The 22507-nt window shown below is 41.3% G+C and overlaps 7 protein-coding genes across 14 annotated transcripts in view; 1 reads left to right on the top strand and 6 right to left on the bottom strand.

The window, feature by feature from the left end:
* Positions 1-22507, top strand: part of LOC117567239 (protein furry) — a 70537-nt gene that overhangs the window by 45512 nt on the left and 2518 nt on the right. For 3 of the 6 annotated variants that reach the window (XM_034247078.2, XM_034247087.2, XM_034247083.2), the window contains 11 exons: positions 292-417; positions 494-627; positions 1363-1461; positions 1535-1669; positions 1733-1904; positions 1975-2080; positions 2935-3270; positions 18499-20095; positions 20665-21171; positions 21241-21927; positions 22248-22277. In XM_034247078.2, the coding sequence (XP_034102969.1) occupies positions 292-417; positions 494-627; positions 1363-1461; positions 1535-1669; positions 1733-1904; positions 1975-2080; positions 2935-3270; positions 18499-20095; positions 20665-21171; positions 21241-21927; positions 22248-22277 (3929 nt within the window). Of the gene's footprint in view, positions 1-291; positions 418-493; positions 628-1362; positions 1462-1534; positions 1670-1732; positions 1905-1974; positions 2081-2934; positions 3271-7515; positions 7604-18498; positions 20096-20664; positions 21172-21240; positions 21928-22247; positions 22278-22507 lie in introns of those variants that run through there. The other 3 variants (XM_034247081.2, XM_034247084.2, XM_052003907.1) reach the window with 2 other exon arrangements.
* LOC117567246 (serine protease 1-like) lies at positions 4787-7254 on the bottom strand. Of its 2 annotated transcripts, XM_052003927.1 has the most exons (2): positions 6608-7254; positions 4787-5020 (listed from the first exon to the last, which is right to left on the bottom strand). In XM_052003927.1, exons 1-2 carry the CDS (start codon positions 7227-7229, stop codon positions 4836-4838), a joined length of 807 nt encoding a protein of 268 aa, XP_051859887.1. In that variant the 5' UTR covers positions 7230-7254; the 3' UTR covers positions 4787-4835. The 2 variants fall into 2 exon arrangements, with proteins under 2 accessions (XP_051859887.1, XP_034102985.1); XM_034247094.2 differs by lacking the exon at positions 6608-7254 and having other exon boundaries at positions 4787-5668.
* On the bottom strand, positions 7906-8821 carry LOC117567244 (serine protease 1-like). Its single transcript, XM_034247092.2, has one exon. The coding sequence runs from the start codon at positions 8790-8792 to the stop codon at positions 7962-7964; it is 831 nt and encodes a 276-aa protein (XP_034102983.2). The 5' UTR covers positions 8793-8821; the 3' UTR covers positions 7906-7961.
* LOC117567248 (serine protease 1-like) lies at positions 10581-15420 on the bottom strand. 2 transcript variants are annotated; one of them, XM_052003928.1, is made up of 2 exons: positions 14849-15420; positions 10581-10827 (listed from the first exon to the last, which is right to left on the bottom strand). In XM_052003928.1, the coding sequence occupies exons 1-2, from the start codon at positions 15406-15408 to the stop codon at positions 10596-10598; spliced, it is 792 nt and encodes a 263-aa protein (XP_051859888.1). In that variant the 5' UTR covers positions 15409-15420; the 3' UTR covers positions 10581-10595. The 2 variants fall into 2 exon arrangements, with proteins under 2 accessions (XP_051859888.1, XP_034102987.1); XM_034247096.2 differs by lacking the exon at positions 10581-10827 and having other exon boundaries at positions 14473-15420.
* LOC117567249 (serine protease 1-like) lies at positions 12876-13770 on the bottom strand. Its single transcript, XM_034247097.2, has one exon. The coding sequence runs from the start codon at positions 13752-13754 to the stop codon at positions 12963-12965; it is 792 nt and encodes a 263-aa protein (XP_034102988.1). The 5' UTR covers positions 13755-13770; the 3' UTR covers positions 12876-12962.
* Positions 16029-16912, bottom strand: LOC117567251 (serine protease 1-like). The gene has a single exon (XM_034247100.2). It carries the CDS (start codon positions 16888-16890, stop codon positions 16120-16122), a length of 771 nt encoding a protein of 256 aa, XP_034102991.1. The 5' UTR covers positions 16891-16912; the 3' UTR covers positions 16029-16119.
* Positions 17449-18395, bottom strand: LOC117567250 (serine protease 1-like). Its single transcript, XM_034247099.2, has one exon. It carries the CDS (start codon positions 18336-18338, stop codon positions 17562-17564), a length of 777 nt encoding a protein of 258 aa, XP_034102990.1. The 5' UTR covers positions 18339-18395; the 3' UTR covers positions 17449-17561.

The following is a 22507-nucleotide window of genomic DNA, read 5'->3' as shown; positions in this document are numbered from 1 at the left end:
TGTGTGTGTGTGTGTGAGTGGCAGCTAGACCAATATCAACACTAGATATTTGCTGTTATTGTTGTCGCGTAGTAAACAAAAAACGTAACCCACAACCTTCCAGCGCCGGTTGAAGAAAGCTTTCCCTGGAATTCGCCAGTTGCCATTTGATGTGCTAGGATTGAGTTTAGTTCTCCGTTCAGCATGGCAGCGAATGCTACGTTTGCTTGCTGCGGTCGGTTTGACTTTAATCGTAGTTTATGCATTTCATTTAATCCGTATATTTTACCATCTCTTCTTCTTTTTTTGCAGAAGACGACACAAAGGTCGTGGGCACTTTGGATGTGCTGCTGAGCAGCGCTTATTGTCGCTCGCAGCGTTTCCTTTCCAAACAGCTGGCACAGCTGCGTCCCGAACTGACCATGTCCATATTTTCCGGTAAGTGCGAAACACGATTCGCTTACATAATCCACATGTGTTGCACTACGACATCGTGAATTGTTGTCTTTTGCAGAAATTACGCATCGTTTTCAGAGCGCACGCGAAGATGTGCGCGCCCTGCTGTTGCAGTGCCTCCTCCCCTGGCTGCAGAACATGGAACTGGTGGCCACGAGTGTGCCACCTGCGACGCCCCTCTCCTACATTATGGTAAGCATAGTTTGTCAATCAAAGCACAATTCCCCCAAAAGAGAAAGCCTGGCCGCAGGAAATGAATAACAAGCATACAATGGGGTTGGGGACTGAACCTGTGTGTCTGCTTCCGGCATTTCCTTTATAATAATCTCCTTTCCTGCCCAGCTGTTTTTTATACCCGCTAGCCATGGGGTAGAAGTGTATTATGATTTTGTGGCAACAGGAAATAAATGATTTTATTTGGCATTCTATATGGTGAATAATATAGTTTATTTTGTGATATATTTTTAATGTAATACTATGTTTATATACCAAATATTGTTTTGGGTATATTTTAGTATTTTTCAGTTCATTGATTGCTTATATTTTAACGATTGTAGCGCAGTGTTTTGCTTTTATTAACAAAGGGTAGCGGATATATCGAATTTTATCAATATACCAAATATTGTTTTTGGTATATTTTATTATTAAAGTAAATTAATTCGATATATTGGAACGATAATAGCACACTTGTTTGCTGTTATTGACAAAGTGTAGAGGATGTCTCTAAGTATATCGACATACCAAATTTAGTTTTTGGTATATTTTAGTATTTTTCAGTACTTTGATTGCACTGATAGCACTGTTTTGTTTTTATAGACAAATTGTATCGAGTATCTCTCAGTCTACCCTTGAGTGCAACTTTTTGCCTTGTGTTTTGCATTTCTTTGTGATTTCCACATTATTTATTTTACTCATATTTTTTATCAGTATTTTCCGGACTCGGGCACACGCGGTCGTCGAGAGGGCACCGGCTCAACGGAGGCAACGGAAATGATACTGAATAATCTTTTCTACATAACAGCAAAGGTAACGTTGCATAAAATTAACTTGACTTTTTCCTTTCGCATTCACGCTCTCTGTGCTTTTTGTTTGCCAACAGTTTTCGGATGCACATCCGCGGGATATCGAGGAGTTGTGGGGCACTTTGTGCCAGTTCTGGCCCAACAATCTGAAGGTCATATTGCGCTACCTGGTCATCATGAGCGGCATGGCGCCCACCGAGCTATTACCCTATGTAAGTCAAGTGTATACAGGTTGATTACTTGCTTCGTTACATTTCTTTCTTGTGTCTTTGCAGGCCAAGCGAGTGGCACTTTATTTGGCACGCAGCTGTCCGGATCGTTTGCTGGATGAGCTCATGGCCGAACTACAAACAGTGGAGACACTCAACTGTCTCATTGAGCGCACCGAGACGCCTCCATTCTACAGATTGACAAGCATGCGAAAGGCATCCAGTCACAGTGCCGATGGTGAGTTGAGTTTGATTGCAGCATCAATTTAATTGACTTGACATCCAACTCTTCTTGCATTGATTGACAGGTCAAGCGGTGGGCGGCATTAATGATTCGCGCACACAAGATCTGACCGTGGAGAAGGGCACCATACACACGAAACGACACAGCGGCGAGGACCCCATTAAAATAGGGTAGGTTGCTGGAGCTGTTGGCGATTAATTCAGTGCATTGCTACTCGTTAGCCATGTTGTGAAAGGGTATATTTATGTACATAACAAATTTATGTCTGTAGCAGGAGAGCCATATCGGCTCTTGTTGAGCTTTAATATTTGTTTGACGGCTTGTTAAAACAGAGAGTTGTACTAGACTATAAGAGTTTTAGATGCCAACCTAGTAAGCAATATCGATCTCCTTACATTAAGTATTCGCCACTCTGTCAATCTTTTTGTTACACAATTTCATCATGTTGGCACATAAAAAGATGTCAAACACAATTTGAGATATTAGTCCAAGAAACTTTTCCAATTGCCACCAATGCTGTAAACTTTATTTAAACTATGAAAAAACTTTTCGCTATGAAACTTGGGTATTGACGCTTACGTTTCTATCACAACTAGGTATTTTTTTTATGTTTTTGATTTATTTTTTATGCAAAAGTGGTTCTAAATATGAATAATATTTGTAGCCAAAACACAACGTTTGAGATACGTAGATTTACCAATTTATTAGCATATCAATTGTAATGTAAGAGATACATGACACAAAGAATTGGTTTTAATAAAATCTAAAATAAATTGATTAGGGAAGTTTTGGCGCTCTCTCATTATTTGACACAAAAAGAACTCCATACTTCTGTAATCTTTACACATATAGAATAGGAAAAATAGAGTGTAATGTTTAAGTCGGCGGACCTAATGTTTAGGCTCTCCATGCTTAACTTAAAAGTGGTTCAAGCAAGATTTCAATACTTCTCAAATTACTTACATTTGTCACTCACAGACAAGTATATTCTTTACTTATATAATTTGCATTTCCCTTTTTTTAGCACCTGCAAGTCGGACAGCGGCATTCGTGCATACACCCAGGCCGCTGCAGCTGCTGCCGCCGCCGCTGTCACGCCCATTGCGGGCGGAAGTCGACCGCCTCGTGGCGCAGACAAAATACGTGCCGCATCGGGACCATCGATATTGCCACGTCCGGAGGATATACTCATCAATGACCCCGAGTTGCGTCAGGAAGAGAACGTGGAGTTGCGCAATGCATCTGAGGCACCAACGAATGCCCATCCACATCCGTTACCCATGCCCGAATACGGTGGCTACTTTGCACCCCTCACGGAATTTCTGCCGGATGTCAGTTTGCCCATCAGCGGATTTCATCGGTAAGTGAATGACCTTAAATATCGCTTCTGCAATTGTTTATTATGCTTTGATTTGCGTGGGGTTAAAGGTAGTAGTAACCCACACCAGACTGCTGGTATATCCAATCGATGTGAGCACTCACACGAGTGAATACAGCCGGCAAACCGCGAGTGCATTGTGGAGATCCAAATGCCGTAACGCCAACCAAAGTGGGATTGCTGTGGGTAACCAAGGGACCGCCAGAATCACCTTGACAAGTGGATCGACCACCAAGTGTGCTAATGCAAATTGTCCCATCAACAGCTTCCTGGAAGGTTCTGCGGCATTCGGTACTCGGTATGGTCTGGGCATCGATGCACTGCAGCCAGTCGGCAATTTTGCCATCAGCCTGTCCTCCCCAACCGCAGGCAACAGCTCCCACATTCTCGAAACGATCCTGTTTGCGATTGAAGCTCGGCAATTGAATGCGATTGATGCGATTGCTAAAGTTCACGTGGGGCGTGCGAATCAAGGCGATGTCATAGCCGGGGGCAGGATAGAGATGATGCCGTATGAAATCGCTGCGTTGCACTCGATGAGTGATCTGCCCTTGCCATAAGTTATTCGATCCGTAATAGACGTCCACATACGGTACAGTAGTAAGGCAATGCGCTGCTGTCAGCACCCAAGTGTTGGCAATGATGGAACCACCGCACAATCCAACGCCGTTGCTGCCTGGTGTCCGAAGCGCAATGCTGACAATGTAGGGAGCTTTGCCATCGGGAGCTGCATAGCCATTGGTTATGATGCTATCAGGTTGTTCCTCATAGGGTAAAATCGTTGATTCGTTTATATTTGCCAAGACAAAGGCAAGAGAGCATAAGATCAACAGCAACTTCATGTTGAGGCTATAAGGATGACTTTGTATAGCGAAAGTTGTCAGCTTATATAGCAATAAATCCCTAGAAGGAAATTACCTAATACATTAGGTAATGCGATAGATTGATTGTTAATGATTTTTTACATTAACTATGTAAGTCGAGACTTGCACGTGCGGTACTTAAAGTCATTATTTTACTAGTATATTACTATTAGTATACACATTAGAATTTTCGTTAGAATTTGCATTATGACATGATTACTATTTTCAGTTGCAGCTCAAATTTTCGTCGAAAATGATAAAAATTTTCTTATTATTTTAAAAATTCTTTGCGTTCCTTGAAAGTCTTTTAATTCTCTGAGGAATTCTTATGTAACACTTCAAAATTAACGCCTAAATAAAAATATCATTTGAATGCAATTCTTTTTAGAATTCTCTTCAGCATTTCAGAAGCTTATATTTATTTTAATATTAAATTTTGGGCAGCGACTTCATATAGTTCCTCTAAACAGTAGAGATTTTTGATTTTATTGATCTGACTGAGACTCAGAATAACCAAAATACCAAAATTGAAGCTCTAGAGCAATATTTTGGCAACCAATTTCTGAATCTTTTAATATATTTTGTAATTGATTGTAGAAAAAACTACTTTGAAAACTAAAAACAATTTCAAGATATTTGTTATTTGCAAGCATTTTTATTATATTATCAATATATTGAGAAGCCTTAATAATATGCAACTCCAGAGTGTTGACGTATCCAATCCAAGTGGGCTGAGACTCGTGTGAATCCAGCCGGGGCACCAGTTGTGCAACTTGAGGCTAATCCGAATGATGTGATGCCAACCAATATGGGATTGTCGTGAGTAACCAAAGGTCCACCAGAATCGCCACCACAAGTGGATCTGCCACCTGGAGTCCTCAAACACAAAATACCAAACGGAATGTTGCCGTAGGTTCTCGAGCATTCCTGGTTGCTCATGATTTGTTGATCGACACATTGCAGCCAATCAGCAATTTGACCATTGGCCTGTCCTCCCCAGCCACAGGCCACTGCCCACCAGTTGACAAATCCCTCACTTCTTTGGTTGAAAGTCGGCAAACGAACTAGGTTCACTCTGTCGTTGAAGTTGACATGAGGTGTTCTGATCAAACCGATGTCATTGCCATTGGTGTTGGGCCAAAGATGATGCCTAATGAAGTTGTTGCTGCGAACTCTGTGATAGTATTGACCATTCCATCGCCAGTTGGATCCATAATGAATATCCACGTAGTGCTTGTCGTTGATGCAATGGGCAGCAGTCAGCACCCAATTGTGAGCTATGATCGATCCACCGCACAATGTCAGAGAATTGCTTCCGTCTCTTCTGAGATTAAGGCTCACGATGTAGGGTGCTTTGCCCTCGTAAGCAGGATAACCATTGGTAATGATAGTATCCGGGATGAGATCGGGCAACTCGGTCGTTGCATTATCACTTGCAACGCAAAAAACAAAGGAGCATGCCAAAGGCAATAGAACTGCAAACAGTTTCATGGTTAAGACTAAACTGAAATATTAGATGCTGTTGTGTGGTTTTTATATACAAGTTCCTGGATGAAACTAATGACCGTTTTCTTAACAAAAGTGCTAAACTCATTAAAGTTCAAAGACCGATTACTGTTAAAACATTAGACATTAGCTATGCATATTTTAGTTGACAATTTACGACTTAGTGTTTAGTTGTTGCTTACTTAAACATTTTCTTCATTTTATTCCCTTAACTTACAGCTTCGCAACTAGAATGTGCAAATTAAACATTTCATTTTTAATGCACTTTTCAAATAACTTATGAAAATTCAATAGTGACTTTCGGGAAGGTTTGCTTCCAATTTTAATAAAACTGGATTCTCTAAACCGATGAGAACAAGTAAAAAGGATATAATCGCTACCCATTTTCAACAAAAGCAATACAGTGTGGTATTATTGTTAAAATAAATGGAGTTAATATACCAAAACAAAAAAATTTTGTATATGCCGAAAGTAATATATGGTATGTCGTTATACTACTATACGTATACATTCTAAATATACCAAAGAACACGGAATATACCACATCATCAACCAAAACATTTCAGAGATGTATTTTTGCCCTATAAAATTATTTCTTCGATAAATTGGCTATGAAAGTTAAATATCAGTAATATTATTTTCCCAAACGTAATTATAAATTCAATAGAATAATTAAGTTCTATTGGAATTTAACATAACTTCAAAAATTGTTTCAAAGCAAGAATATTTATTATATTTTCAATATATGGAGGTATTTTTTTTTTAGTAGTAAGCAACTCCAGAATGTTGACGGATCCAATCCAAATGGGCTGTGACTCTTGTGAATCCAACGGGAGCACCAGAAGTGCAGCCTGCACCCGGGAAAAACGAGGCGACACCCACCAATATGGGAATCTCACTAGTTATAACTAAAGGACTGCCAGAGTCGCCACCACAAGTGGATCTACCACCTGGAGTCCTCAAGCACAAAACCCCAATGGGAATGTCCCAATAGGTTCTCGAACATTCATGGTTGCTCATGATCGTCTCATCGATGCACTGTAGCCAATCTGCTAGCTGGCCATCCGCCTGTCTTCCCCAGCCACAGGCCAGAGCCCACCAGTTCTCCATTAAATCATTCCTTTGACTCAAAAGCGGCAGGCGAATTCTGTTTACTCTGTCGTTGAAGTTCACATGAGGTGTGCGGATTAGACCAATGTCATTGCCTTGAATATGGGGCCATTGAGGATGTCGAACGAAGTTGTTGTGGCGGACTACGAGATTGTATTGACCATTCCATCGCCAGTTCGATCCATAATGAATTTCGACGTAGTGTTTGTCATGGATGCAATGGGCAGCTGTGAGCACCCAATTGTTTGCTATGATCGAACCACTGCACAATGTAAGGGCATTGTTTCCATCTCTTCTGAAATTAAGGCTCACGATGTAGGGTGCTTTGCCCTCGTAAGCAGGATAACCATTGGTTATGATAGTATCCGGAACGAGATCAAGCAACTCTGCCGTTGCATTATCATTTGCAAAGGCATAACCAAAGAAGCATATCAAAGGCAATAGAACTGCAAACAGTTTCATGGTTAAGACTAAACTGAAATATTAGCTGCCATTGTGCGGTTTTTATATAAAAGTTGCTGGACTAATAATTGGTTTCTTATCTAAATTGCTAAACTCATTACAGTTTGAAGACCGATTACTATTGAGATTATTGAAGCCTTAATATCGGCAATATTAGGAGGACATTAGTTATGCAAATTTTAGATGACAATTTTGTATTTAGTTGTTGGTTAATAAACATTTACTTCATTTTATTCCCTCAGCTTACAATTAAAATGTCAAAAATAACTGATTAATTGATTTCCAGTTTCTCAACTTTGGTGACAAGCTCTTATGGAGAAGCAAACGTTACTGTTGGGAAGGTTTGCGAGCAATTTTAATAAGACATGATTCTCTAAACTGATAAGAACAAGTAAAAAAGAATCGCTACTCATTTTCAACAGAAGCAAACTCAGTCAAAAATGTACCTAAATAATATACCAAAGTTTCTGAAATATACCGAAATCTTTGGTATATCTGTATTACTACTTTCCAAATATACCATAGCTTACAAAATATATAATACTATAATATATCAAAGTAGCGTTTTTGTCATATAAAGTAATTTCCTCAATAACTTTGCACTTTTATAGCAATTCAATTCACAAACATAAATATTCAACACAAATTCCATTGAAAATTAATATAACTTCAAAAATTGTTTCATATCAGGAATATTAATTATTTTTTCAACTCATAGTTGTATTTGTTTTTTTAATAATAAGCAACTCCAGAATGTTGACGAATCCAATCCAAGTGGGCTGTCACTCTTGTGAATCCAGCGGGGGAGCCCGAAGTGCAACCTGCACTCGAAACAAACGAGGTGACACCCACCAATATGGGATTGTCATGGGTAACCAAAGGACCGCCAGAGTCGCCACCACAAGTAGATTTACCACCTGGAGTCCTTATGCACAAAATGCCAATGGGAATGTTGCCATATGACCTAGAGCATTCTTGGTTGCTCATGATTTGCAAATCGGCACACTGCAACCAATCAGCAAGTTGACCATTGGCCTGTCCTCCCCAGCCACAGGTTACAGCCCACCAGTTCTCGAATAGTTCATTCCTTTGGTTGAAAGTCGGCAAACGCACCCTATTCACTCTGTCAGTGAAGTCGACGTGAGGTGTGCGGATCAGAGCGACGTCATTGCCATTGGTGTTGGGCCAGAGATGGTGCTGTATGAAGTTGTTGCTGCGGACTCTGTGATTGTATTGACCATTCCATCGCCAGTTGGATCCATAATGAATATCCACGTAGTGCTTGTCGTTAGTACAATGTGCAGCTGTCAGCACCCAATTGTGAGCTATGATCGATCCTCCGCACAATGTCAGAGAATTGCTTCCGTCTCTTCTCAGATTGAGACTGACAATGTAGGGAGCCTTGCCCTCGTATGCAGGATAACCATGGGTGATGATAGTATCAGGCTCGAGATCGGGATCAAAATCTTCATCATGTGGCAAAATTGTCGTGTCGTTCTCACTTTCCAAAGCAAATGCACAGCAAAATGCCAAAGGCAAAAGTAATAGAAACTGTTTCATCATTGAAACTCAACTTGAATCTCAATGCAAGAAGTTTGCGTTTATATAGTTTGTGGCTTAAACTAAATGTCACGTGTTTATCGTAGGTGGCAAAACCATTAAAGTTAGCCGGCTGATTACTAATGCGATTAGTTAACTGAATATCTTATTCATTAGTAGAACATTAGCTATGCAAATTCTGGTTGTTAAACTATAGCTGACGTACTTAAACTTAAATATTTTCTTGTCATTTTCGCAATTCTAATAGTTTTCTGCTGGAGCTTTGTAAAAGTTGTAGTCATGAGTTGAAGAAGGATTTCGTTGCAAATAATAAAATATATAGCTCTTATTAGCCATAAAAAACGCTTCTAATGCTATTCTCGTACACAAAACAAATTTTATTGTTATTTAAGAAATTATTTTATTCGTATTCAGTCCGTTTATAAGACCTGATCAAAATGGTGAACTGAACTCTCTTTCCCGAATATTCACAAAACTGTCAGGAAAAATATATTTTCACAGTTTTATTATATTCTTAAATCATTGATTATTAATAGTAAGCAACACCAGTATGTTGACGTATCCAATACAAGTGCGAGAAGACGCGTGTGAATCTGGCATTAGTTCCTGTAGTACAGAGATTATTAAAGTCAGCCAATATGATGCCTTCCAATATTGGAGGGTTAGTTTTCCTAACCAATGGACCTCCAGATTTTCCACTACAATAGTTATCGCCATCAGAAGTTTTTCGGCACATTAACACGTCGTAGGGAATGGGACGATATGTGCTTGAGCACTTATACTCAGCGCACAGGAGATCGTCGTTGGCTTGCCCTCCCCAGCCACAGGCCATAGCCAACCATTTCACTAACTCGTTTTCCCTTTGATTCAATGACGGCAATCGCAACTTGTTAACTCTGCTATTAAAGTAGACATAAGGCGTACGGATTAGCCCAATGTCGGTGCCATTGGTGTTGGGCCAGAGTTGGTGCTGAATAAAGTTGTTGCTATGGACTCTGTGTATGAACTGATCATTCGGTCGCCAGTTAGAACCATAATAAATCTGCACGCTGTTTTGGTAGTGGAGACATTGGGCAGTAGTCACCACCCAATTGTTGTCTATTATAGATCCTTCGCACAATGTTATTGTTAGGCCATTGGTTTCATCTTTTCTGAAATACAGACTCACAATGTGGCGAATTTCGATATCGTAATCGGGATAAACGATATTATTTGATGAGACTACCGTCTTATTTGCACTTGCAAAAACAAAGCTTAATGTCAAAGACCAAAGAACTGTAAACAGTTTCATGGTTTAAAATTCACTGGAACCTTTAATACAACTGCGCTTATATATACTAGTTAATGGTCACGTGTTTACTGAATTTGGGGAAGCCGTTTAAGGTACAAAGGTACAAGAGACGACGACTTATCTTATGCATTAATAAGACATTAGCTAAGCAATTGACAGTCGAAGATTGAAGGTTAATTTATGGTAATGTTTGTGCGATTATCCTTTAACATTGCAAGTTTTCTTTCCTTTTCAATCATTCTAAAATTTAAAATCTAAAAATTAATTTATATCCAATAATAGGGAATGAAAACTGATAATCACATAAATCCATGGCTGCAAAACAGCTGTCAACAGTTTTTGACGTCTAAAGCAAAGTTTATATAATTCGTAAATTTTAACTTCTACAGTAACCTATCTCAATATTAAAACAACAAAAGTCTTAAAGATTCCAGTTTCCATTCGCTTTTAGTAACAACAGTTTAATTTGATTTGCATGCATTTAATTTAAAATCAAAGAGCCATTCTGAGGATTCCTAGTAATATGCCACCCCAGATTTGTCTCGTATCCATTCGATGTGGGAGGTCACACGTGTGAAGCCTGCGGGATGTCCTCCTGTGCAGGGACCAGCGGCGCCGAATGGTGTGATGCCAACCAAAACGGGACTGTCGTGGGTGACCAAAGGTCCACCAGAATCACCGCCACACGGTGATGTACCACCCGTGGTCCTTGTGCACAATATTTCATCGAGCAAGCCTGATCCAAAGGTGCGCCGACATTCGTCATTGCTTATGATCTGCACATCGATGCACTGCAACCAGTCGGCAAGTTGTCCATTCGCCATTCCTCCCCAGCCACAAGCCACATCCCACCAGTTCTCGAATTGTTCGTTGCGTTGACTGAGCTTGGGTAGATTGACCTTATTTACCCTCGAGTGGAAGTCAACGTGAGGAGTGCGTATAAGACCAATATCAAATCGCGAATTCTCGTGTAGAATGAAGTTGGGATTATAGACCTTGTGATTGTATAGACCATTCCAGGCCCGATTAGAACCGTAATGTATTTCCGCAAAGTCAGCTTCTGCGATGCAGTGGGCGGCAGTCAGCACCCAGTTATGTGCAATGATAGTGCCAGCGCCTATCCAGTCTCGGTTCTCATTATTCTTGCCCATCTTTAGACCCACAATAGCCATTTGTTATAATGTTCTCGAACTTTAACTCCTCTTCCTCCAAGGCAGTCTGATTGTCAGCTGCAACTGCAACTGCAGACACAGCAAGAATCGTTAGCAGCGAGTACATTGTGGGGAAATTAACTGTAAAGAGACTAGTTATTGATGGTGCTTATATAGGGATTTACTTGGATGTAAGTAACTTACTTAAGTATCATAAAGTACCTTAATGATTTTGGTCATTAGTTATCTAAATTGTCGAAATTAAGAAGTAAAAGAGTCTTGGCCCAACATTTGTTGTATTTTTTTTAATGAAATTCGAAACATTGAAGAGATGAAAAACCTCGAAAACCTTTTAATGATCAACTTCTATTATACACTCTTAAAAATTGAAGAAATAATCTGTGATCATTGAGAGACTGGAAAGTTCGTATTAATAATAGGCAACACCAGTACGTTGATGTATCCATTCCAAGTGAGCGGTGATGCGTGTGAACCGCGTAAGAGTCTCTTCAATACAGAACTTAGTAAAATTAGCCAATATGATGCCTTCCAATATTGGAGGGTTAGTTTTCCTAAGCAATGGGCCACCAGACTTGCCGCCACAAGTGATACTGCCTTCTGAAGTGCTCCGGCATAATAACTCGTCATAGAGAAAGTTAAGATATATACTTGGACACTTGTACTCGACGCACTGCAGCTGGCCATTGGGCTGTCCTCCGAAGCCGCAGGCCACAGCTGACCAATACATGAATTGCTCTTGACGTTGACTTAATGATGGTAGTCGCACCTTGTTTACTTTGTTATTAAAGTCGACATGAGGCGTCCGGATTAAGCCAATGTCGCTGCCATTGTTATACGAGTATTGCCAACGAGGATGCTGAATGAAGTTGTTGCTACGGACTCTGTGTATGAACTGATAATTCCATCGCCAGTTCAAGCCATAATAAATCTCCACGCTGTCTTGGTTATGCAGACATTGGGCAGTTGTCAGCAACCAATTGTTAGCTATAATGGATCCTTCGCACAAAGTTTGGGCATTGATTCCGTCTCTTCTGAAATAAAGACTCACAATGTAGGAACCTTTGGTTTCAAATTCATAACCATTGGTGTTATTAGGCTCTACGAGTTCTAATGAGACTATCGTCTTATTTGCACTTGCAAAAGCAAAGATTAATGTCAAAGACGAAAGAACTATAAACAGTTTCATGGTTGAAATATCACTGGACCTTTTAATGCAACAGCGCTTATATATATAGTTACTGGTCACGTGTTTACTGAAGTTGGGGAAGCTATTCTAGGTACAAACTAACTGATAAGAAACGAGGACTTATCTTATGCATTAATAAGACATTAGCTAAGTAATTGACAGTCGATGATTGAAGGTTAATTTATGGTACAGTTTGTGCGATCATCCTTTAACATTGCAAGTTTTCTTTCCTTTTTAATCACGCTAAACTTTAAAATCTAATAATTATTTATATTGTCCAATCAAAGGGAATGAAAACTGATAACCACATAAATTCATGGCTGCAAAACTGCTATCAACAGTTTTCAACGTCTAAAGCAAAGTTTAGATAATTCGTAAATTTTAACTTCTCAATATTATTTCTAACGAAAGCCTTAAAGATTCTAACATTAATCCGCTTTTAGTAACAACAGTTTAATTTTATTTGCATGCATTTCATTTGAAATCAATATTTAAAATCAAAAAGCGAGCCATTCTGACGATTCCTAGTAATATGCCACCCCAGATTTGTCTCGTATCCATTCGATGTGGGAGCTCACACGTGTGAAGCCTGCGGGATGTCCTCCTGTACAGGGACCAGCGGCGCCGAATGATGTGATGCCAACCAAAACGGGACTGTCGTGGGTGACCAAAGGTCCACCAGAATCACCGCCACACGGTGATGTACCACCCGTGGTCCTTGTGCACAATATTTCATCGAGCAAGCCTGATCCAAAGGTGCGACGACATTCGTCATTGCTTATGATCTGCACATCGATGCACTGCAACCAGTCGGCAAGTTGTCCATTCGCCATTCCTCCCCAGCCACAGGCCACAGCCCAAGAGTTCTCGAATTGTTCGTTGCGTTGACTTATCTTGGGTAGATTAACCTTATTCACCCTCGAGTGGAAGTCAACGTGGGGAGTGCGTATGAGACCGATATCAAATCGCGAATTCTCGTGTAGAATGAAGTTGGGCTTATAGACCTTGTGATTGTATTGGCCATTCCAGGCCCGATTAGAACCGTAATGTACTTCCGCGAAGTCAGCTTCTGCGATGCAGTGGGCGGCAGTCAGCACCCAGTTATGTGCAATGATAGTGCCAGCGCCTAGCCAGTCTCCGTTCTCATTATTCTTGCCCATCTTTAGACCCACAATGTACGGTGCCTTGCCCTCGTAGGCTGGACAGCCATTGGTTATAATGTTCTCGAACTTTAACTCCTCTTCCTCCAAGGCAGTCTGATTGTCAGCTGCAACTGCAACTGCAGCCACAGCCAGAATTGTGAACAACGCGTACATTGTGGGGAAATTAACTGTAGAGACCAGTTCTTGATGGTGCTTATATAGGGATTTAACGGTTGTAATTAACTTACTTAAGTATCATAAAGTACCTTAATGATTTTGGTCATTAGTTATCTAACTTGTTAAAATTAAGAAGTAAAAGAGTCTTGGCACAACATTTGTTGCATTTTTTTAATTAAAATTCGAAACTTTGAGGAGAAAACGATTTTTGTTTTTCAAGTCAACTGAAATGGTTTATTTCATAAAAAATGTTCAACCATTTTCCTTTCCAAGCGTAAAAGTTGTCTATATCTTGTCTTATCTAATAAAATTGTATAATAATCTATGAAAGGAAATAAACATTACTGTTATTGCGCTCTACGAGATATGATGAGTTCTTATTGATACTTGCAAAAGTGAAGCTTACTGCCAAAGGCAAAAAAACTATAAACACTTTCATGTCTAAAATTTAACTAAAACTCCAAATGCCGCTGCACTATATTTGTAGTTACTCATCACGTGTTTATTGAAGTTGTGGAAGCTATTCAAGGTACAAATCATGATAAGAGACGAGGACATATCTTATGCATTAATAAGACATAAGCTATGCAAATCACAGTCGATGATTAATAATTATTTTATAGTGCAGTTTGTGTGAACATTCTAAGAGATTGCAAGTTCTTCCCTTTTTCTTCACTCTACAATTTAAATTTCAATAATTATTTATATTGTCCTTTTATTAAATATAACCTATCTCAGCAGTATTTATTACTTTTATAAGTCCCAACATTTCCATTTTGATCCGCGTTTAGTAACAACAGTTTAATTTGATGTGCATGCATTTAATTTGAAATCAATATTTAAAATCAAAGAGAGATTCTTAGTAGTATGCCACCCCAGATTTGTCTCGTATCCATTCGAGGTGGGAGGTCACACGTACGAAGCCATCGGGATGTCCGGCATCACAGGGTCCAGCCACGCCGAATGCTGTGATGCCGACCACAATGGGATTGTCGTGTGTGACCAAAGGTCCACCAGAATCACCGCCACACGTGGCCCTGCCACCCGTGGTCCTTGTGCACAATACCTGGTCGAGCAAGCCTGATCCATAGGTGCGACGACATTCGTCATTGCTTATGATCTGCACATCGATGCACTGCAACCAGTCGGCAAGTTGTCCATTCGCCATTCCTCCCCAACCACAGGCCACAGCCCACCAGTTCACGAAGCGTTCGTTGCGTTGACTGAACTTGGGTAGATTGACCTTATTCACCCTCGAGTGGAAGTCAACGTGAGGAGTGCGTATGAGACCAATATCAAATCGCGAATTCTCGTGTAGAATCAAGTTGGGTTTATAGACCTTGTGATTGTATTGGCCATTCCAGGCTCGATTAGAACCGTAATGTACTTCCGCGAAGTCAGCTTCTGCGATGCAATGTCGGGCAGTCAGCACCCAGTTGTGTGCTATGATAGTGCCAGCGCCCACCCAGCGTCCGTTATTATTATTCTTGCCCATCTTTAGACCCACAATGTACGGTGCCTTGCCCTCGTAGGCTGGATAGCCATTGGTTATAATGTTCTCCACTTTTAACTCCTCTTCCTCCAAGGCAGTCTGATTGTCAGCTGCAACTGCAACTGCAGCCACAGCCAGAATTGTGAACAGCGCGTACATTGTGGGGAAATTAACTGTAAAGAGACTAGTTTTTGATGGTGCTTATATAGGGATTTACTCGGTTGTAAGTAACTAACTTAGTTATCTTAATGATTTCGGTCATTAGTTATCTAAATTGTCGAAATTAAGAAGTAAAAGAGATTTGGACCTACATACCATACATATGTTGTACTTTTTTAATGATATTTCAAACTTTGAAGAAGAGAACAAAATTGCTGTTTTTCAAGTCAACTTAAATTCATAAAAAATGTGCAACTATTTTACTTTTCAAGTTGTCTATATTCTTAATTTAGATTGTACCGAGTAATGAAATTAAAATAGCAATTAAAATATTCCCTCTTTTAAAATATTATAATAATTCATTGAATTGCAAGTTTCAATGAATTTGTCAAACAAAATATAATTTCATGTTAGTGAATTTATTTAGGTAGAACAAGATTTCTAGCAAGAATTAACAGAATATTTAAAAAAAAAAGTACAAATTATTTTTACTAAAAACTGCATTAAAATCGTTTCGTTTCAAATTTTGTTTGAGTTCTAAAAGTTTTATGCTTTTCAATTATCAACTCTTTATTCTGAAGTTATATTTTCACTCTTAAAATCATAAAATTTCATATTAATTTTAAATGCTCATGAAAATATGTTTTATTTGGTCTGCATATTAGACAAGTTATAAAAAAAATAAGTAGTATAGTAAAAAACGTAAAGAAATCAATACGAAATGCCAGTATGTTGATTTATCCAGTCCAGATGGCTAGTGACACGAGCAAATCCAGATGGATCTCCAGATGTGCAGCCTCTGGCAGAGACAAAGTTGGTGACTCCGATCAATATTTGATTGTTTTCGGCAGTCAATGGGCCACCTGAGTCGCCGAAACAAGTCGATTTGCCGCCAGGAGTTGCCACACAAAGTACTTGAGGCTTTGCCCAATCCGAACTGTAAGTGCGACGACACTCTTCATGGCTGATCACCTGCAAGTTGACGCACTGCAGCCTGTTCGGTGTGCTCGTTGAGGTTGTTTCTCCCCAGCCGCAAGCCAAGGCCGTTACTCCGACATATTCATTATTGCGTTCACTTTGAGGAGGAAGTCGAATGCTTCTGATATTGTCGTTGAAGTTGACACGTGGAGTGCGTATCAAAGCGATATCATCGCTCGGGTGGTTGATAATATTGTTGCCCCGCACAGTGTGTACAACTTCACCCTGGGCACGTCTTAGAGACCCGTAGTAGATGGTTACCGAGTTGTAGGGCTTTGTGCAATGGGATGCAGTCACCACCCAGGTGGGTCCAATAATTGTGCCACCACAAAACGAGTTGCCAAAAGATAAAAACACAATGTAGGGAGCTTGGTCCCGAGCTGCCTGATAGCCATTGGTAATTATGCTGTCGGGAAGTGCGTCCAACTCATCAGGCACCTCGGTGCTGTTGTCTGCGGAGGCAATAGCCACAGAGAGCAGAGAAACTAAAAGCAACACTTTCATTTTGATAAATGAGTCTAACTCGAGTTCTCGGAATATGAAAGCTTATATAGTGGTTAAGACCCCCCATATAAGCTGCTATCGTTACCTGATAAACTAAATATGAGAAGACATTTGTCAAGTAGTAGTTAAAATTGGCAATTGCTTAATGATTTTGTACATTAAGTCGGACAAGATTAAGACGGGACTTAAAGAGATTTGAAAACTGTAAATTGCGGCTAAAACTCCATGTGATGTTTTCATTGTAATCGAAAGTCACGTGTATAATTGAAACTGTCGTTGAATAAGTTCACTGAGCTTTGCTTCTGAACATTTAAGGAAAATTTTTAGTGAATGGAAAAGAATTGTGTGTTATAACCTTCTAGTTAGGATCTGTTCAAGAAATATTATATTCAAAACTTTTTATTATTAAAAATAAGAAGATTGTAAACTTAACATATTATTGGTTATATTTTAGTAACTACAGCAGCTAAAATTGACATTTCAAAATATATTTTATTTTTGGTATTTTCACCGTTGAATTGTCTGATTTAATCATAGTTTTTTACTTGTTTGTGTGTAGAGGTGTTCTTTATTAAAAAGCAAGTGTGAATTCTAAGCTACGGTTGATGAAATTGTTTAAATTCTTAGTTGCTTCTTTTTGAGATATATTTATTGAAAGCAGCAAAGTCTCTTTAATATGAAATGCCCGTGTGTTGTCGAATCCAGTCCAAATGGCTCGTGACACGAGCAAATCCCGAAGGTTTTCCCGTGGTGCAACCGCCTTCATTGTAAAAGTTGGTGACGCCTATTAAAATCTTATCGCCTCTGGTGACTAGAGGTCCACCCGAATCTCCGGCACAAATGGATCGACCGCCAGTCGTGCTCACACACAATATTTGATCCTTCACCCAGTTGGAATTATATGTGCGTCGGCATTGGGCATTGGAAATCACCTGAGAGTCAACGCACATCAGCCTATCAGGGGTGTTAGTTATGGTGGTGCGACCCCAGCCACAAGCTGTAGTCCATCGGTTGACATAACGATTATTCCGATCACTGAAACTGGGCAGCCGGACTCGGTTGATCGCATTGTTGAAGTTGACGTGGGGAGTGCGTATCAGAGCAATATCATCGCTAGAATGATTGATGATGTTGTTGTTGCCAGACACTGTGAGCACCACTTGACCCTGGTTACGCTGCAGTGAACCGTAGTAGATGGTCACCGAGTTGTAGGGCTTGGTGCAGTGGGATGCAGTGATCACCCAGTTGTTGCCAATGATTGAGCCACCACACCAAGCGTTCCAGTCACCACTGCGAAATGTGAGAAAGACAATGTAGGGAGCTTTACCCTCGGGTGCCGTGTAGCCATTGGTGATGATGTTGTCGGGTATGAAGTCCTCAGAAGGTGCTCCAGGTGTGGTGGCTGCAAAGGCCACTCCGAGAAACAGAACTCCAAACGCGAACTTCATTTTGTGTTGACTACAAGTTTCTGCTTCTATTTATATAGGCATTCTGTTATCTCTGCCGAGTCATTTGCCATACCTTAATGAAACTTAACGTTAAATAATAATTTGTCTAAAGATATTCACCTTAATATTCCTCATCCATTTCTCTCTCTATCTCTTTTAGCTGCAACGTGGCCGTCATGCTGCTCACGGACATTGTGGTCGACGGCATTCCGGGCATCGACTGGACGCTACATCTGCCCTTAATGCTGCACATTTTGTTCCTCGGCTTGGATCACACACGCATCATTGTGCGGGAGCATTGCAAGCAACTGTGCGTCAATCTGTTGATTGTGCTGGCCGAGCACAACGATCACTTGACCGTGGCTCGCATTCTACTCAACAGCGAGACAAGCAAACTGGATCTAGGTTTAACTGTGCCAGCTTTGCCAGTGATTGACAATAATTTCACCGAGCTGCATCAGCAATTCGATAGCTATCTGCTGCACGTGAGTCCACAGGCAGCAGCCTATGCGCTGCATCATAATCTCTCCAGTTCAACGATTATTGCCGCTTCTCATGTCACCAATCAACAAACATTGCCGCAAACGCCGCAGAATCTGCAACAACCGTCGCCAGCGCAGAACGCAGCACTGAGTGCCACACCACCAACGCTGGCCACAACTCCGGCGGCGCTGCAGATCAATCCCAACAACACGGAGAACTCGGAGGTGCCGCTGATAAACGCCGATGAGCATGCGCCACCACAACCGGGTCCAAGCATGCCCATTGCACATGTGATCAAGAGTCTGCTCAAGTTTTTGGCACACGACACGTGTCAACCGTTGTGGAACTACGAGGATATTACGGCCAAGGTATGGGCTGTGAAATCAGCGGAACAGTTAAGCTGCTTCCTCAAGCACATGGTCAAAGTGTTTGCCGATAGTTATCCCCAGGCGCGGATTGCCGAACGTTGGGCACAGACCGCACTGCAATTGGGTTTGTCCTGCTCGTCGCGTCATTATGCGGGTCGCTGTCTGCAAATCTTTCGCGCATTAAATGTGCCCATCAATTCACGCATGCTGTCGGATATATTGTCACGTCTCGTGGAAACGGTGGCCGAGCAGGGCGAGGACATGCAAGGATATGTGACAGAGTTGCTGCTCACTCTCGAAGCAGCTGTTGACAGTCTTGACTCGGACTTTAGACCGCTGGATGTGATGAAGGACATTTTCAAGAGTACGCCCAATTTGAACAACAAGGACGGCGGTCCCAACTCCATACTGCCGGGAAAGAAGTCGCCGTCGGGCATGACGCCACAATCCTCGAATTACTCGATACCCAGTCATGGACGCAGCACCAGTTACTCGGTTTCCTATTGCGGTCGCAAGGCCAACAATTCGCCATGCGACAAACAGGTGGAGCTGCGGAATCGTGCCTCTGGCATTGAGCTGGAACGCAGCGTTGTCTGCAAATTTGGTGGTGTGGGCGTTGGAGCTGGTTCGGCTTTGTCCAGGTCGCGTAGTGCTCAGAGCTTAAAGATGCTGGGTGATACGGCGACACAGGATGATAAGATGACCATACTGGCGCAATTGTTTTGGCTATCGGTTTCACTGCTCGAATCGGATTATGAGCACGAGTTCATGCTGGCTTTGCGGCTGCTTACACGAGTGTTGCATCGCCTGCCACTGGATCGTCCGGATGCGCGGGACAAGGTGGAGAAACTGCAGCAGCAATTGAAGTGGACTGCCTATCCGGGCGTGCATGCACTGTTGCTCAAGGTAAGGCAGTCGCCATTAATAATTATTGATTATTATATAAATCCCATTATTACTAGTAAATGGTAATGTTGATAAGTTCATGACTAGGTCATTAGACTGTTTAGTGCTAATTGTAATAAAAAAATATTAACAGAGTGTTGCTTGTGTTGCTTGCCTTTCACTGAGCTCCACTTATCTGTCAGTCAGTTTTTATGAGCAGCCGATACCGATACCGATTCTGTTGTGAAGACCCTACAAAGATCAAACTTGGTTAAACATTAAAAAACAACGTCAAACAAATTAAACATATATGTATTTTTAAAACTAGTATCTTTTACGCAATAGTGAATACATTATGATTAATTTCTAAGAATATTATTCTGATCCGTAACTTGGATGTTATTCAAAAAGTCTTTCTATGGGATCATAATTGAAATATATTGAATAGTAAATTTATCCCAATACATCATTTAGACATCAGTATACTGGACTGTAGTTTTCTTTCTTATTTCTCTCTACTCTTAATATGAATAATGGTTCATTTTAATTGGAGAATGTTAATTTTCAATTTCTTATTCATCTGCTTTCAGGGCTGCACCCACAGCGCTACCTATGAACCGACAATCACGCTGCTCTCGCAGTTTGCACCGTTGCTCAGTCTGCCAGTTTGTGATCCCACCCAAAGCTGTGCGTTCCCCATGAATGTGATTGCACTGCTGCCCTACATGCTGCTGCACTATGAGGACGCCAATGAGATTTGCATACGAAGCGCAGAGAATATTGCACATGTGTCCACCGAGTTGGGCGCCAAGCTGGAGAATCTTGGCACTGTGATGACGCTCTACAGTCGTAAGACATTCTGCAAGGAATCGTTCCAGTGGACCAAGTGTGTGGTGAAGTATTTGCATGACACTTACGCACACATGGGTCTCCACATGCTGGCCTTCCTCATCGAGGTGCTGGAAAAGGGACCGCAACAGGTGCAGGTGCCAGTTCTCAATGTCATTCACTGCATGCTGCACTATGTGGATCTGTCGGCGCCACAAGCGCAAACCATCAATGCGGATCTATTGCGTGCCATTGGCAAATATTTGGATGTGAGTCTGTCTATATAGGAATTTTCCAAGTTAATCGATTAACTAAATGGGTATACTTACTTTTTACAGACTGTGAACTGGAAGGACTCGCTGAAGATACTCAAGCTGATTGTGACACGCAGCTCGTCGCTGCAAGTGGTGCCGCCCAGCGATGGCAGCAGCGCCGGCTTATCGTTCTCCTTCTATAGCGCATATCCGGACTCGGATATGTTCTGTAAAAAGGAACTGGCCGGCCGCACCATGGAGTTCACTTTTGATGTCTCACAGACGCCGCTCATCGGTCGTCGCATACTGCTCAAAACGGAGGAGCCCAACCTTGTGAGCGGCGGATCTGGCGGCGGTGCATCGGGCACTGGAAATTCATCGCTCAACTCGACGCTGACCAATGCCACAACGGTGACGGTTGCGCCTGCCCAGCAGGCCAGCGCACAGCTGCAGCAGCAACGGGCCCACAGCAATGTGGCGGCCATTGCCGCCTCTGCCGTCGCTGCCCAGCAACAACAACAGCAGCAGCAACAACACCTGTTGCAACAACAACAACAGCAGCAGCAACAACAACAGCATGTTGTTGGTGGTCTTGGCAGCATTGTTGGCACTCCGAATTCACCAAGACGCAGTGCGAGTCTCTCTCCGGCGGATACAGTGCCGCTCAGTGGATGGAAACGCCCGTGGATGTCGCAGTGTCGAGTGCGGGAATGCCTTGTTAATTTGCTGACCACATGTGGTCAACGTGTGGGTCTGCCCAAGTCGCCATCGGTAAGTTGTTGCGGTGGGAACGGGGACTGGGGACGACAGTCTGTCAGCTTGTACATTAGCAAGGTGCATGCTTTGAACTCCCCTAGCGCTAGCTCTTTCAGCTCCTGCTTTCTAATATGTATTTACTCTACGAGCATAATAATGTGGCCCGATCATCTCTACAGCAAATTATTTATTTTCTACTTCTTTTTTCTTTCATGTAAAATAAACCAAATATCAAAAATATCAATATCAATATATATCAAAATCAATCCGATATCGAAACAATAACTAACACGCCATTAATCATCATTAACAACCCGAACCAAACCTAATTATAGGACGATTTCATAAACTCAATTTGCTCAAAGGTAAAGGAACATGTTTCTAAATGCCACGTGTAGCTTTGTTTTTGTTTTGTGTCATTTGTTTGATTTGTTGGCTCGTTGTTTCAGTTCCGTAATGTCGTATTAGATTCTTTGTTTCATTCCACACGTTCTCCTCATATCCGTTTCATTTTATTCATTTCATTTGTTAGAAGAATCTGCCTGCTCATGCTCAGTTTATGCTTCATTCCATCCATTTCTTATAGCACACAAGC

Source organism: Drosophila albomicans, chromosome 3, assembly GCF_009650485.2.
Source record: "Drosophila albomicans strain 15112-1751.03 chromosome 3, ASM965048v2, whole genome shotgun sequence".
Taxonomy (NCBI): Eukaryota; Metazoa; Arthropoda; class Insecta; order Diptera; family Drosophilidae; genus Drosophila; species Drosophila albomicans.
Note: the sequence above shows the minus strand (reverse complement) of the source record. Positions and strands in the feature narration are given on the sequence as shown.